This window comes from Trichomycterus rosablanca, chromosome 6 (genome assembly GCF_030014385.1).
Source record: "Trichomycterus rosablanca isolate fTriRos1 chromosome 6, fTriRos1.hap1, whole genome shotgun sequence".
NCBI classification, from domain to species: domain Eukaryota; kingdom Metazoa; phylum Chordata; class Actinopteri; order Siluriformes; family Trichomycteridae; genus Trichomycterus; species Trichomycterus rosablanca.
Window position 1 is genome coordinate 42828956 of NC_085993.1, and position 14466 is coordinate 42843421.

The following is a 14466-nucleotide window of genomic DNA, read 5'->3' on the forward strand; positions in this document are numbered from 1 at the left end:
ACCAACAGTTGATTATTTGTATAGACATTACATTGTACTGTATATGATTAAATAATCACTATTTGTATTGCAACAGACATTACTGACAGCAGCAGGGTACAAATTTAATGTGGTATTGTATAAAGCATAAATTAGTTAGTCAACAGTACCCGGTGTTAGGGTTCAGTGGTTAAGGTACTGGACTAGTGATCAGAAGGTTGGTGGTTCAAACCCCACCTCTGCCAGGTTGCCACTGTTAACTCTCAATTGCTTACTGTCACAATTTATAGAAAACCATAATCAGTCCCAAAATTATTACACCTCAACCACCAGTCTAGAATGTTCATCCAAGGCACTTTGGGTCTGGGTCTCACTAGTTCTGATTCCACCATCCACATGTTCCAGTAGGAGTTTATTATTTGAAAAGGCAATATTTGTCCAAAATTTATCTGTTCACTATAACCACAGAAACTCTAAAGTTTAGTACTGTGTGTCTTTGCTAATATCTATGGGGATAATAAAGTTGGAGTATAATATATAATATATACTATAGGAAATGGTTGCAACAATAATGAGATTTGTTTTGGAAGATCATAAGAACATTAATATCAAACATTCACTTTGATAATTTAGGTTTATATACTTAATAATGCTTTTTTGTGTGTCACTTTTCCATTGTTTAGAAAGGACTCATTTTCAGTACAAATGCCAACTGTCAGCAGACAAAAGTCTTTTTAGAGACCACGACTGGCCCCTCAAGACTAATAATGGGTACAACAGTTCAGTGTTTTTTTCCAGACCAGACTATTTGTTAGTTGTTTAGATTTGGTTTGTCTGTTAAGACTGGGATGAAGATTAGACTACATTTTATAAATAAAAAAATAACGTAAATAATAATACTAGAATAATATTCTAATAATATTAGAAATCCACGCTTCGTAATGAGGTTCCAACTTTTTACTTTGCTGCGAATCAACAGGAAACTAAGTTTGTCACCACACGGCCACTTGAGGGCGTTTTATGTGCTAGTTTATAGAGATGAAACCTAAAATATTTTACAAATATTTGGTGAAAAAGTAAAACCTTACTTTGTTTTAAGTAATTTACAACCTCTACTTTTATTGTCTGCTCACTAAACTTTGTGTATCTGCACGATTTAATAAATATTGGCATTTTAATTCGGACCCCCCTCCCTCTATTACATTGTGTGGAAGGTGTGCGACCTGCTGTTTATTCGTTTTTTAACAAAAATAACGACACTTTTGAGCTTTTAGCACAGTAACGAATACAGCACAGATTGCTTTTTATACTATGAACTAATTTAGTCCAGATCGGATGAGAACTTGCTGGATAACGGATCTTAAACTAAGAGACAAAAACACAACTTCAGGCTTGTGCTCGCGTTCTGTGTTGTTGTTCTCAATTACGTCCGCGCGTCGCAGATAATAAGTCGATACTCATTTCTGCTAGCGTCTCACAGGGGATTGAGCTGGCATCGCTGACTCGTTGTGTGTGAGCAATAGACTTTCAGTATGTCTTCTCAGATGGAGGAAATGGCACCAGCAGCACCAGGTACACCATCAGCACCTGCAAAACCAGCAGCCAATAAGAAAAAGTCACCTGCCAGTAAAGCCAAGCAGGTCGTAAAGCCTAACTCTGCAAGGAAAAAGCCCAAGAAGAGCAAAGGGCCTGGAAAGTACAGCCAGCTGGTGATCGATACCATAAGGAGTTTGGGGGAGAGAGGCGGCTCGTCTCTGGTGAGGATCTATAAAGAGGCGCGGAAGGAGAGCTGGTTCGATCAGCAGCACGGGCGCGTGTACCTGCGCTCCTCCATCCGCGCGCTGCTGCTTAACGACACGCTCGTGCAGGTGAAGGGACTCGGAGCTAACGGCTCCTTCAAACTCAACAAAAACAAAGTCAAGACCAAGGAAACATCAGCTAAACCGAGGAAGACTGCAAAACCCAGCAAAAAGCCATCTGATAAAGCCGGGGAGAAGAAGACAGGCGTGAAGAAGACCACCTCAGCCGTCAAGAAACCCTCCAAAGCAAAGAAAACGGGTAAAAAGCCAGAAGTCTCTGCTGCAAAGAAGAAGAAAAAGGTGGCCAAGACCAAGAAGATCAAGCAGATTAAAAAAACTCACCAAAAGTCGTAAACTATTTTTGGAACCTACAGCCATTATTCTCTCATGATCGTTTGGTCTGATTGCTTTAGATTACACAACTATGCAAATGTAAGAAATTAATGTACATACAAACAGGCTTGCACTTTTAAAATATGCTTTTTTATTTTATTAATGAGTAAATTTACCTTCTTGTGAACTGTCTTATAGTTGAAAGTGAAAATTAAATGCAAAATAAAAATATGCTTTTTTTATTTTTATTTTTTTAACCAATGATTAAATTTACCTTCTTGTGAACTGTCTTATAGTTGAAAGTGAAAATTAAATACAAAATAAAAATATGCTTTTTTTTATTTTTATTTTTTTATAACAATGATTAAATTTACCTTCTTGTGAACTGTCTTATAGTAAAAAGTGAAAATTAAATACAAAATAAAAATGTTATGTTGTTTTATTCCTAAAGCAGTCACATTTTGTATTTTTTTATATAAACCATCATTGGTGGCAGTTTGTGCACAAGCTGAATGTAACAACAACAATAATAATAAAGGTAAAGTGCTGCATACCCTTAGACTCTCTAAGGTCTATGAATAATAATCAAGTTTAAACCACACATATTGTATTTGTATATGAGCCAAAAATATAAAATTAACTATAATGATACAATTTAGAGTGTATATCAAAAGAAAATCTAAAACACATGTTTTAGGAAAGAAATGTAGAAATAAAGGCAAAATGATGCTTTTAGACTGAAACAGCCAAATGACTAAAGAGTACTTGATAGAAAGATAATATAAAGAGTCTGTATGTCTGTCTGACTGTCTGTCCTTTGTTTTTGTTTTTGACTCGTTTAGGCTTTTCTTCATGTTTACACTATTTTAACATTAGCTTAATTTGCAGTTTACGTTTACATGAATGTATGTGGCTGACATTTTTAGAATGATTTATGCCAGCTGAACCGTTAATAATTAAGGGCCTTGCTCAATGGCACAACAGTGAGAGTTTGGCAGACAAAAAAACAAAACAAAAAAAGCAAACAAACAAAAACATTTTGGACAGCAATATTTCATTAACCAATACAATTTTATTTGCCTGCCAATCATATTTTAACACATAAATACATGTTACTTATTACAGAGGCCTATGTATATTATTCAATCAGTGGTGGTTCTAGACCATGTGAGGTGGGGGGGCAGGCAGGGGCCAGAGGCTATGTTAGAGGGGCCAATTACTTTCTGCCCAAATGTGCATTGTGGGCATTAAGAGGAAACAGTCGATATTCAATAGAATTCAACATTTTATTTATGCAGTTTTCAGTCTAAAAACCCCTTTAAACGGTCCGACTGGAAGATGTGGGTTCTTTGGTGTGCAGCTTTGTCGCCGTGTGTTCGCAAAAGTGAGGTGACTCAATCATTGGGGGGGCCGTGGGGGGGGGGGGGGGGGGGGTTAAGTGGGGCAAGCTGGTTGTCACAGGGGCACTGGCCTCCGCTGCCCCCCCAGAACCGCCACTGCAGTGCTGCCTTTATGTGAGTTTAGTTGCTAATTCATTAATATGAAATCAGATTCAGGAATTTTACATGGGGCAACAACAAATAGAGTACTAAATTACATATATAATTCTATATTTTGATAATAATCTTATTAAGGTAAAGACTTTATGCTGAAACCTGAAGTTACTTTGTGCTCAGGGACGACATCATGCAGCAGTTTAAAGCATATGATTTTTAGATTTCTTAAAATATAAATTAAAAAAATCTAATAGATTGAAATTTAAATACATTTTATGCTCTTATTTATCATTTAAAAATTTGACTTTTTTCAATTACCTAATGAAAGTTGTTATATTACTGGTATATTTATATACTTTTTTATTTTATAAATTTAAAACACATGTATACACATGATTTAATTTAATTTCCATTAGTTTTTAACATGATATAAATTTTATACACTTTATTTAAAACACCCCTATGCTAAGCTAATAGTGGTATCACCCAAAACCCGGCGAGAAAAACGGAAGTCAGTCGGTGTTTGCAGTGTTTCCGTCGTGTAACACAAGCCGGATACAGAAATGGTAAGTGTAACCTATTTCAACATTTATTTATTAAAACAGATGATTTTGCAGCATTTGAGGTGTTATTTTATATTTAAATAGTTTTCGGTCATTTGAATGCATATAAATGATATAATATATAAAGCTTTTCTTCAGAAGACATATCAGCTGCTAGTTAATGAGTATCCGGCTCATCCCCACCCAGTGAAGCTGAAGTAAAGATTTTCATCAACCGCTTTATCCTGGTCATGGTCGCGTCGGGTCCGGCTCCACCGGTAAACACTGGACGCCAGGCAGGAATACTCTGGACTGTACTCTGTACAAGACTTGACTCTTTCTAACTAACTAAATATTTTACACAATAAGCAAGTCTTAATAGGCCTATATATATATAACTGTCCATAGATAAATATAGCTGTTGGACTGACACTAAGCATGGGCCAGTATTAGTCTTAAATGCTGCCTCAGTACATTTTATTGTGTATTGTTTGCCTTTGTAGTTTATTTTAAAGTGTGTAATGTTTACTAAGACATTATGACAGTTGTCAAAAAGCACACTGACTTCACACCTATTAGGTTTTGCATAATTTGGCAACAGATTTGCAAAGTCTCAGTTTTAATGTAGTGTTTGGGTTATCTGTATCACTTTGTGTTTAGTGCTCTGATATTGGTTTTTGTACTGAATTTTGTACTGAAACACATTAGTGCAGTGTCTCCTGACAGCATGATTTGAATGCTGTTACTTTGTTTTTCTCTCACATTTTCTGTGATTAAATAGAAGTTTGACTATTTAATTGGTGTGCATTAAATGCAACCGGTTTTGGTAAAATTCATAATATGTCTGTATTTGCGAAGCATTAGCACGTGGGTTTAGAAAGATTGGGAATGGTAGGAACATTTCAAGAATGCTTATGCAGGTTCAGGCCTGTGCAACATGAGTGAGAGAAAAAATCCAAGATAATGTAAGCAAACTGACTGGCACTGAGTAGAAGGTAAGCTTAGATATTAGGGCTCTATAATTAGTAGTACCGAATGTTGTTCATGAGCAAAATAACTGGCTCCTTTTAGTAATCCGTTATGTTTGTGTGTTTATCTAAAGACGGCGACTCTGCGTCCGTATCTGAATGCAGTACGTGCTACTCTGCAGGCAGCTCTGTGTCTGGAGAACTTCTCCTCACAGGTGGTCGAACGTCACAACAAGCCAGAGGTTGAAGTCCGGTAAGGGTGTTGCATTAGATTTGAATCAATTTTTAATTCCTAGATATTACTACTTTATTTGTGTATCAAAAGTAATGAGGCTAACAGTGTTTTACCTCTACGATTTGATATACAGATTGCAGTAAGTTATATTTTAAAGGCTTTTGCTTTTGATTTAGCACTATCTGATTTTTTGTGTTCATGTCGACCACAAAAAACAAACTGGTAACAGAAATGAGTCAAAATAGCCATCTGTAATTGTGGCTGTAAAGAAGTTAGGATTAAAAATAAAATCATTCCACGGTTGCATCAGGAAATGCAAATTAAATCTAATCTAATAAGCAAAGAGAAAGTCATGCATCGATTCTATGCAGTAATGCCACCAAGTTCCACCTGAGCTCACCCTCAATAGACGGAAGGGCAGTAAAAACTGGGCTGTGATCAGATATCAGATAGGTCCATGTTTCATCATTCAACAACATAGACCATTCAGACTATCATTGAAATGTGCAAAAGCCAGTAGTGTAGTGTTTCAGAATCCCATCAGTACTACTGTGCCTGACACTGACACCTGTTGTACACACACTTCACCTTAATAATATCTGATCTGTATATTTTTCTTCAAATAATGGGTGGAGGTTACAGGGAATCTGATGTGTGCATGAATGAGTTTTTCATATAGTTGCACTGAGTACAACTATATGAAAGTTGTACCAGATGAAATGGTCAAGAAATTTAAGTTTATGGTTGATAATTTATGGCAGCTTTGTGAATTTTAGTGCTGTATATCTGCTCAGCAGTTTGAATGCATCTAGCTGCTTCCTGTTTTCCTGCTGACTGATGTGTTTTATGTGTGTTTTAACAGGAGCAGTAAGGAGTTATTGCTTCAGCCTGTTGTGATAAGCAGAAATGATAAAGAGAAGGTCCTTATAGAGAGTTCGATCAACTCAGTGCGTGTCAGCATTGCAGTAAAGCAGGTATAACCATACTGTCTGGTAGTGAAATCCTGAATCCATAAAGCTCTTTATGTATTAATCATATTGAGTATATTATAATATTTATCATTTTTTATATATATTTTGTCTGTTACCATATTGTTTGGGAATATCATGTCTATAGAGATGTCCGGTGATATTAAAACCCCGCATTTCAGTGGTAGTGGGTTAGCGTGATTTACTGCTTCACCACTCAAACACTTACAAACAACTACTCACTTAATAACCAATTTTTGTGTATGACCCTAGTTATGTCAGTTTTGATTAAGCTTGCGGTGGTTTTTTTCAGGCTGATGAGATTGAGAAAATTCTATGCCACAAATTCATGCGCTTTATGATGATGAGAGCAGAGAACTTTTTTATTCTCCGAAGAAAACCTGTAGAGGTAAGAAGATATGTGAATGTTTTCATAGTAGTGTACAAAATATATACAATCCATTTGCTCAGAGATTCTAATTGCTTTTATCCAAAGCGATTTACATTTGTGACAGTATACACTGCTAATATACTGCTAATTAAGGGGTTTTGAGGGTTAAGGGCTTTGCTCAGGGGCCCAAAAGTGGCAACCTGGCAGTGGTGGCACTTGAACCAGCAGCCTTCAGATCACTAGTCCACTGAACAACTGAGCTTAAGTTGTAGAATTATTAATGCAATGAGAAAATAGTAACATCACTCAGGGACAGTGGTAGCCTAGTGAGCAGAGCTTTGGGCTATCAACCGGAAGATTGGCGGTTCAAAGCTTTGAGCAAGACCCTTAACCCTGTCTGCTCCAGGGGCGCCGTAAGATGGCTGACCCCGCGCTCTGACCCCAGCTTCCAAACAAGCTGGGATATGTGAAGAAAGAATTGCATTGTACTGTACACCTATATATGTATATATGACAAATAAAGTATATCTTCTTCTTCTTCAATGGTGTAGGAACATCACATAATATAATCTCTTTTCTTGTCACACCAGGGCTACGATATTAGTTTCCTTATTACAAACTTCCACACAGAGCAGATGTATAAACACAAGTTGGTGGATTTTGTCATTAATTTCATGGAGGAGATCGATAAGGAAATCAGCGAGATGAAGCTTTCAGTCAATGCAAGGGCACGAATAGTTGCTGAAGAGTTCCTTAAGAATGTGAGTGTGTTGTTAGTCTTCCTCTTAACATTTTAGGTCTTCTCATTGTTCTGCTGGAAGACCCATGACTAGCTAGTCTTATATTGCGCTCCAAAACTATTTGATGTCTTTAGATTTCATTATGCCTTGTACACATTCAATAGAGGTCTACTGAACAGTTTATATTACCATAAACTCAGTATCATCATCTACCTAAACATCCTTATGAGTTAGAAGAGCCGGGTTGATTCTTAAAATAAATTTTTGTAGATAGTTTTCCCAATCCTTGACCGTGTCTAACAGATTGTATTTTCTTGTATTCAAAATCAGTTTTGAGGAAGCACCTGGTGTCCCTCTGCAAATCACAACACTCACTTCACCCTGAACAGCAGAAGCGGGTGTGGAAGTTCTGAACCCACAGAGACAAGTTAGCAGCAGAGTGAGAAAGAGGACATCTCTTGCTACCAAAAAAATGGACCAAATGGATCAATGTGTGCACTCCTCTACAGGACTGAATCAAAAGTATTGCAGGGACAGTAACCAAGGGCACTGATAAAAATTAAATGGGGCACTCTAATACTCTCTGTACGGTTTAGCACTGAATATTTACATCGATTAGGCATAACATTATGACCACCTTCCTAATATTGTGTTGGTCCCCATTTTGCTGCCAAAACAGCCCTGACCTGTCAAGGCATGGAGTCTGACACCTTTCTATCAGAACCAGCATTAACTTCTTCAGCAATTTGAGCTACAGTAGCTCCTCTGTTGGATCGGACCACACAGGCCAGCATTTGCTCCCCATGTGCATCAATGAGCCTTGGCCGCCCATGACCCTGTCGCTGGTTTACCATTGTTCCTTCCTTGGACCACTTTTGATATATACTGACCACTGCAGATCTGTAACACTCCACAAGAGTTTTGGAGATGCTCTGACCCACTCGTCTAGTCATCACAATTTGGCTCTTGTCAAACTCGCTCAAATCCTTACCCATTTTTCCTGCTTCTTACACATCAACTTTGAGGATAAAATGTTCACTTGCTGCCTAATATATCCCACCCACTAACAGGTGCCATGATGAAGAGATAGTGTTACTTACTTCACCTGTCAGTGGTCATAATGTTATGCCTGGCCGGTGTATTTTATACCTGCTAAACCTTATCTTTGTTCATTCTAATTTGGTAAATCTTCTCTGATATTAGGGAAAACTTTACTATCCTGCAGTTTTCCCCCTTTATTTTTTAACTCTAGTTGTTTGCTCACTTTTTGCAGTATTTATTTTTGCATTACTTTCTATTTGCATTTCACTATGCTCATAAGTATTAATAAATATATGCATTAACATTAGGCATAAATCAATTTAACTGTTGCAATTGAAAATCTTTAAACAAACGACCAGAGTAGGGCTTTGTAGTGTAATCTGTAGTCACAACTGTAAAAAGAAAAAATAGTGGGGATATTTTAATAATGTATATAGTTTGTGTTTTTATTTTTTAAAATATATGTATAACGTTTGCATAGTGACATTTTATGTATGGCTTTTAAAATAGACCACCACACTGTTGAACATGTACCATACAGATCCTTTTTATGCAACAAATTAATTTCCTTGTAATTTCTTTGAATCTGCAGCTTTGTATGGTTGTTGTTGACTAAAATGCTTGTTTTTGCAATTAGTTTCAGTGTAATTAGCACAACTCTACCTCTTTTTGGTAAATGACACATTGCAATAACACTGTATATTTGTGATATTTATGATGTCTCCTAAGGGGCACAACAGGAAAGTGTTCAACTTAGCATCTTTGGTCAGAGTCCCTTTTGTATGGCAATTAATCCTGTTAATCTAGCTAATTATATGCATCTGTGAGTATAGGATTCATGGTGAAAGAATTTTAATTAACCATTGACTTTTCGTGGTCCACAGCAACAATTCAAATTACACCCCCCCCCCTCCCGTTTTTATTTAAATCATTCAGGATTTGTTTATCTTGTTTTTAATATTTTTTGATAAATGTGATCTTTGTATTTTTCATGGCTGACCTGCTTTCTTACAGTAATAATAAAAGCATTTTCAACAGACTTAAAATGCATTACAACAAAATCAGAAGCCCTGCAAATATTGTGAAACACATACGTGAAAGTAACCTTTGCAATTTGTGTGCCTATGTTTTGCAAAGTTTTGACACCCTACCAGGTCATTGGCACTGCTTATTTTAGTATTTTACCTGTCACCTTTCACTTGAATAAAGTATATTAAATTATGACCTGTGGCAGTGGTTGCGCTTTTGGGGATGCTGGAGTGGGGAATTGGTAGTGGGATACCTATTATGGAAATCTTTGGTTCATGTGATCCCAGTGTTAAGATAAAGTGAAAACGAAATAAGACTTCTGTAACCGATGTGTGTGAAACGCTGTATTACTGTATTGAGAACGCTCAATTGTTCCTAAGGTTTTGGGGGAACTTAATTAAAAATGATATATAATACAGTTTAAATGACCCAAAATATAAGTGCATGTAGTACTTGTCCAAATTTGAAAACATGTATATTTATATATTTTTCTAATTGTACAGTGTTTGACATGCTTGCATACCAGTAGAAGAAACCCTTGCTTTACTTGCCACCAGCACTTGACTTGAGAACAGCTGCTGTAGTCGTTAATACTTCTCATGTATCTTAAAAAGTTCCCAAGAGAATTTGAGCAAGTTAATCACCAAGTGAGAATTATCACCATTTGCTGTAGTAGTTCATTTTAAATAGAGTAATTAATTTAAAGATGGGTTTTGATATTATTCTTTCAGCAAGGATGATAAAAAGGTATCATGATCTGCATCAACAACATCGTAATCTTTCGTAGTTGCTGTCTGTTGACCTTTGCACTTTTGTGGTGGGCAAATCCAATACGTCCATTCTCAAAGGCCCAACATAGGTTATAGGTATGCCAATAGCTTATTGATTTTTCTCTCCCACCTTGTGTGAATCTTTTTTTGCTTTTCTTAATTAAATGCAACAGGACCCCCCTTTTGACTTCCCGACCCCCTGGTTGAGAATCACTGCTCTGCATGCATAAACATGATCTTTTCAAGGGCCGGACAGTAAGATCTCAATAAAACAGGTTCATAAAGCTTTGGGAGGTTGTGTTGTCCGGTTTCCTCCCACAGTCCAAAAACATGCAGTCAGGTTATTTGGAGACACTGAATGACCCTATTGGTAAATGTGTGTGTGTGTGTGTATGTGTGTCTGCCCTGCAATGGACTGGTGCCCCGTCCAGGGAGTTTCTGTGTGCCTTGCACCCATTGAGGGGCTGGGATGGGCTCCGGCATCCCCCCGTGACCCTAGTTGGATGAGCGGTTGAGAAAGTGAGTGAGTGAGTGTTCTCTGGTGCCCAAATGTGATTAGTAGCACTTTTCTAAATCTAAAACCAATAACTCATAACTGCACACATTTATCCTAACAATATGCTCATGTCACATAGATATCACAAAAATATATTGTGTATAAATTAAAATAACACGTGATGAAAACTGCAACACACCATATATTACATTTATTTACACAAGAGTGGCGTGAGGCATCCTGGGAGCACCAGGACAGCGTGACGGAACCGCACGCAATAATATGCACAATATTGGCCACTCTGCCACAGCCTATCTGATAATTGTTGCTGATGATTTCCATCTTACGGTCAAAATCTTATGGCCAAAATGTACAACTTTGCTTCACATTTACCATCAAGTCCTTTAAGTCTGGTTTAATGTACATTAAATGAGTTCAGTGTATTAAATGGCCACCCCCAGTTAGTAGATTTGGATCAAACAGCACCTCTGGAATGTGAGTTGTATGTTTTGGTTTTGTTGCTTTGACATGCTCTATGATTTCTAACTAAACTTCACAATGGTGCACTATAAAACACAATAACTGTACAGTACTTTAAAATCTGGAGTTACACGTATAGAAGACACTGCAGACGTTTGACTGACACTGCGCTTGTTTGTTAAGCGGCAAGACGCTTTTAAGGTGCATTAACACAATAAGCCTCTCAAGCACGCTGGCACTTGGCAGCCCAGGCTGCACAGAGGGCTATTTCTGTATATTGTCCAAATAAGAATATAACATTATGAGTGAGCTATTAAATATCACATTGTGATTCCGCCAAGAAGCCTATTATATCCTCGGAGTAAGAGCTTTAGAATTTCTTGGACTTTCTCATTGCCAGTGTGGGATCACATTTCTTGTGGAAAGATTGAGCGGCTGACAAAAGCCTGTCCACATGTGTGTCATGTCACAGTTAAAGCCAAACACCCAACATGTGTTCCAGTGTGTTCCAGTGTGTTCCATCCCACCCCACAACAGCATCCTTTTTATTAGAGTTTTATTTACAGCTCTCTTAAATCCGCAATCTTAATCAAAGTACAGATCTATATTACAAATTTACCTTCCTGATGAATGATTTATTAATGACTTCAAATGTTATAGACAATGTATTTAAATACAGAACAAAAGTTTTGCACAATTAAACCGTCATTCTATCTCAGTGCAGATACACTATATATAGACAAAAGTATATGGACACTTGACCATGAGCTTACTGGACATCCCATCCCTAAAGCATATGCATTCAAATAAAATAAAAAATGCAGTCATGCTGGAACAGAAAAGGGCCTGTTCTAAACTGTTGCTTTAAAGTTGGAAGCATATTTTTCTTTATATAACTGATTTATTACACCTCACAACCTTCAACAACTGTTGGCTGAAACACATGAATTCAAAAATTAGACAGGGTGTCCCAATACTTTTCTCAATTTTGTGCTTATAAAAGCCTTCACATTTCTGGAAAGTGACAATTTGAGTGAATATGAGAGGATTTGTGACCATTTAGTCAAAAGAGCATACGTAAGGCAGGTAATGTAGTGATGCTGGCGGTAAATGCCAGACACGACCCACACTTTCCCCTCCTGACCTGCCCCCGTTGTGGCTAGAAAAACCTCCAGATTTCTAAAAAAAACTTTCCACAGTATTTTCAATGTGTATGTGGGTAACTGTGCCCATTTAGTAAAAAATATGTAAGATCAGGCGGTGATGTTGAATGAAAATGTTCAGCTTGCAATCAATGTTCAGATTTATCAGACATGGTCGTTATGGTGCATTCTTAGCATGAGCAATTAGATCCATTTGTTTTATGTAATTCATAATTATTTGTTTTATATCAAGCCATAACATTAAAACCACCTCCTTGTTTCTACACTTACTGTCCATTTTATCAGCTCCACTTACCATATAGAAGCACTTTGTAGTTCTACAATTACTGACTGTAGTCCATCTATTTCTCTGCATGCTTTGTTAGCCCCCTTTTACGCTGTTCTCCAATGGTCAGGACTCTACCAGAACCCCCACAGAGCAGGTATTATTTAGGTGGTGTGTCATTCTCAGCACTGCAGTGACACTGACATGGTGTCATTAGATGAGCGATCATCTCTGACTTTACATCTACAAGGTGGACCAACTAGGTAGGAGTGTCTAATAGAGTGGACAGTAAGTGAACACGATATTTAAAAACTCCAGCAGCGCTGCTGTGTCTAATCCACTCATCCCAGCACAACACACACTAACACACCACCACCCTGTCATTGTCACTGCAGTGCTAAGAATCATCCACCACCTAAATAATACCTGTTCTGTGGTGGTCCTGTGATGGTCCTGACCATTAAAGAACAGAGTGAAAGCAGGCTAAAAAGGTATGTAGAGAAACAGATGGACTAGTCAGTAATTTAGAACTACAAAGTGCTTCTATATGGTAAATGGAGCTGATGAAATGGACAGTGGGTGTAGAAACAAGGAGGTGGTTTTAATGTTATGGCTGATCGGTGTATGTTGCTGAAACATCTGAGCTTAATAAATAGGAGTTATTTCCACATCTTTTTGCTAATAGTTCATAATCTCTGATAAAGGGCTGTCATCAACATATTGGCCTTTTTGTAAGCCCAAGGACAGATGAAAAGAATTCCAGTTGTCATTACTATGACACAGCGTAGCTCTTTGGCAGCGACCTTCTATTTCTTGAAGCTTGACGTGACAATATACCAATATTTCTTCATAACATGTTTAGCTTCCACGGCCCTTGCAATTCTATACCGGTGACATTTGGTGTCTTGAACAGTTATGACAAGAAGCTTTATACAGCCAGCAGGCATTCAAAGCAGGATTTACAAATACCTGAGAACATTAGCTATCTGACCTTATGTGTTTTATGTTCATTCAGTAAGGGCAACAATACACATCACTTTTACTCTTAAACAGTTTAACTCCAAAGGCTTTTTCTATTAAATATGATCATTTATTCAACTTAATTTATTAAAACAATTAATGTTATGTTTCAAATTTTTTAAGTTTTAAACAAAAGCATTTCTTGTCATTTTACAATTTTTTCCCCACACAAATACCTTCAATGTCTTTATTTTAGGGCTGTCAAACGATTAAAAATTTTAATCGCGATTAATCTCAGAATTTTATATAGTTAATAATTAAAAAAAATCTGTGTAAATGTTATAGAAAACAAGGATTTTTAAGTGAAATGTTACAATTAAAATGGTGAACACATTTTATGCTATATGTACTTATGTTAAAAACTGCTGGGACAAGAGAAAACTGTAAGGGAGTTTTATTCACTCACATACTAGGCAGTAAATGTCAGATTGTAGGTTAAAATTTCTCCATCAGCAAACATTGTAGATCAGCGGTGCTTCAGGTGGGATAAGGCGTAGTTATTGTAACAGACTTTTCTGTGGTTGTATTGTGACAATGGTTTGATGGACGTTTCTACACGAAGTGAGTGTGTTTTGACCCTTTTGGGCTTCCATAGTTCATGGACTAACGTGCTTGACTCAGCTTTCCGGTATTTGGTACCGTAACAGAATAAGTTAAAAAAAAAAGTGTTCTGCTCCCGACAACTTGTGAATATACCGTGTATTTATTTCTTTATTATGCAAGTGCATCACTACAACGCTCGGTTACATTA

The 14466-nt window shown here is 37.1% G+C and overlaps 2 protein-coding genes across 2 annotated transcripts; both read left to right on the forward strand.

Annotated features, from left to right (window-relative positions):
- The first annotated feature begins 1463 nt into the window (after window positions 1-1463).
- On the forward strand, window positions 1464-2561 carry LOC134316595 (histone H1.10). The gene has a single exon (XM_062996999.1). The coding sequence runs from the start codon at window positions 1512-1514 to the stop codon at window positions 2130-2132; it is 621 nt and encodes a 206-aa protein (XP_062853069.1). The 5' UTR covers window positions 1464-1511; the 3' UTR covers window positions 2133-2561.
- A 1839-nt stretch (window positions 2562-4400) lies between these two features.
- Window positions 4401-9716, forward strand: arpc4 (actin related protein 2/3 complex, subunit 4). The gene is made up of 6 exons (XM_062998136.1): window positions 4401-4427; window positions 5252-5370; window positions 6215-6326; window positions 6634-6729; window positions 7302-7472; window positions 7782-9716. Exons 1-6 carry the CDS (start codon window positions 4401-4403, stop codon window positions 7785-7787), a joined length of 531 nt encoding a protein of 176 aa, XP_062854206.1. The 3' UTR covers window positions 7788-9716.
- The last annotated feature ends 4750 nt before the right edge of the window (window positions 9717-14466 follow it).

What these genes read in the sequence shown, in the direction of transcription:
- LOC134316595 (XM_062996999.1), top strand. Translation starts at nt 1,512, where the DNA reads ATGTCTTCTCAGATGGAGGAAATGGCACCAGCAGCACCAGGTACACCA.
- arpc4 (XM_062998136.1), top strand. Translation starts at nt 4,401, where the DNA reads ATGGTCGCGTCGGGTCCGGCTCCACCG. An exon ending in TCAGCATTGCAGTAAAGCAG is followed by an intron (nt 6,327 to 6,633) that starts GTATAACCATAC and finishes GGTTTTTTTCAG; the next exon opens with GCTGATGAGATTGAGAAAAT. An exon ending in TCCGAAGAAAACCTGTAGAG is followed by an intron (nt 6,730 to 7,301) that starts GTAAGAAGATAT and finishes TTGTCACACCAG; the next exon opens with GGCTACGATATTAGTTTCCT.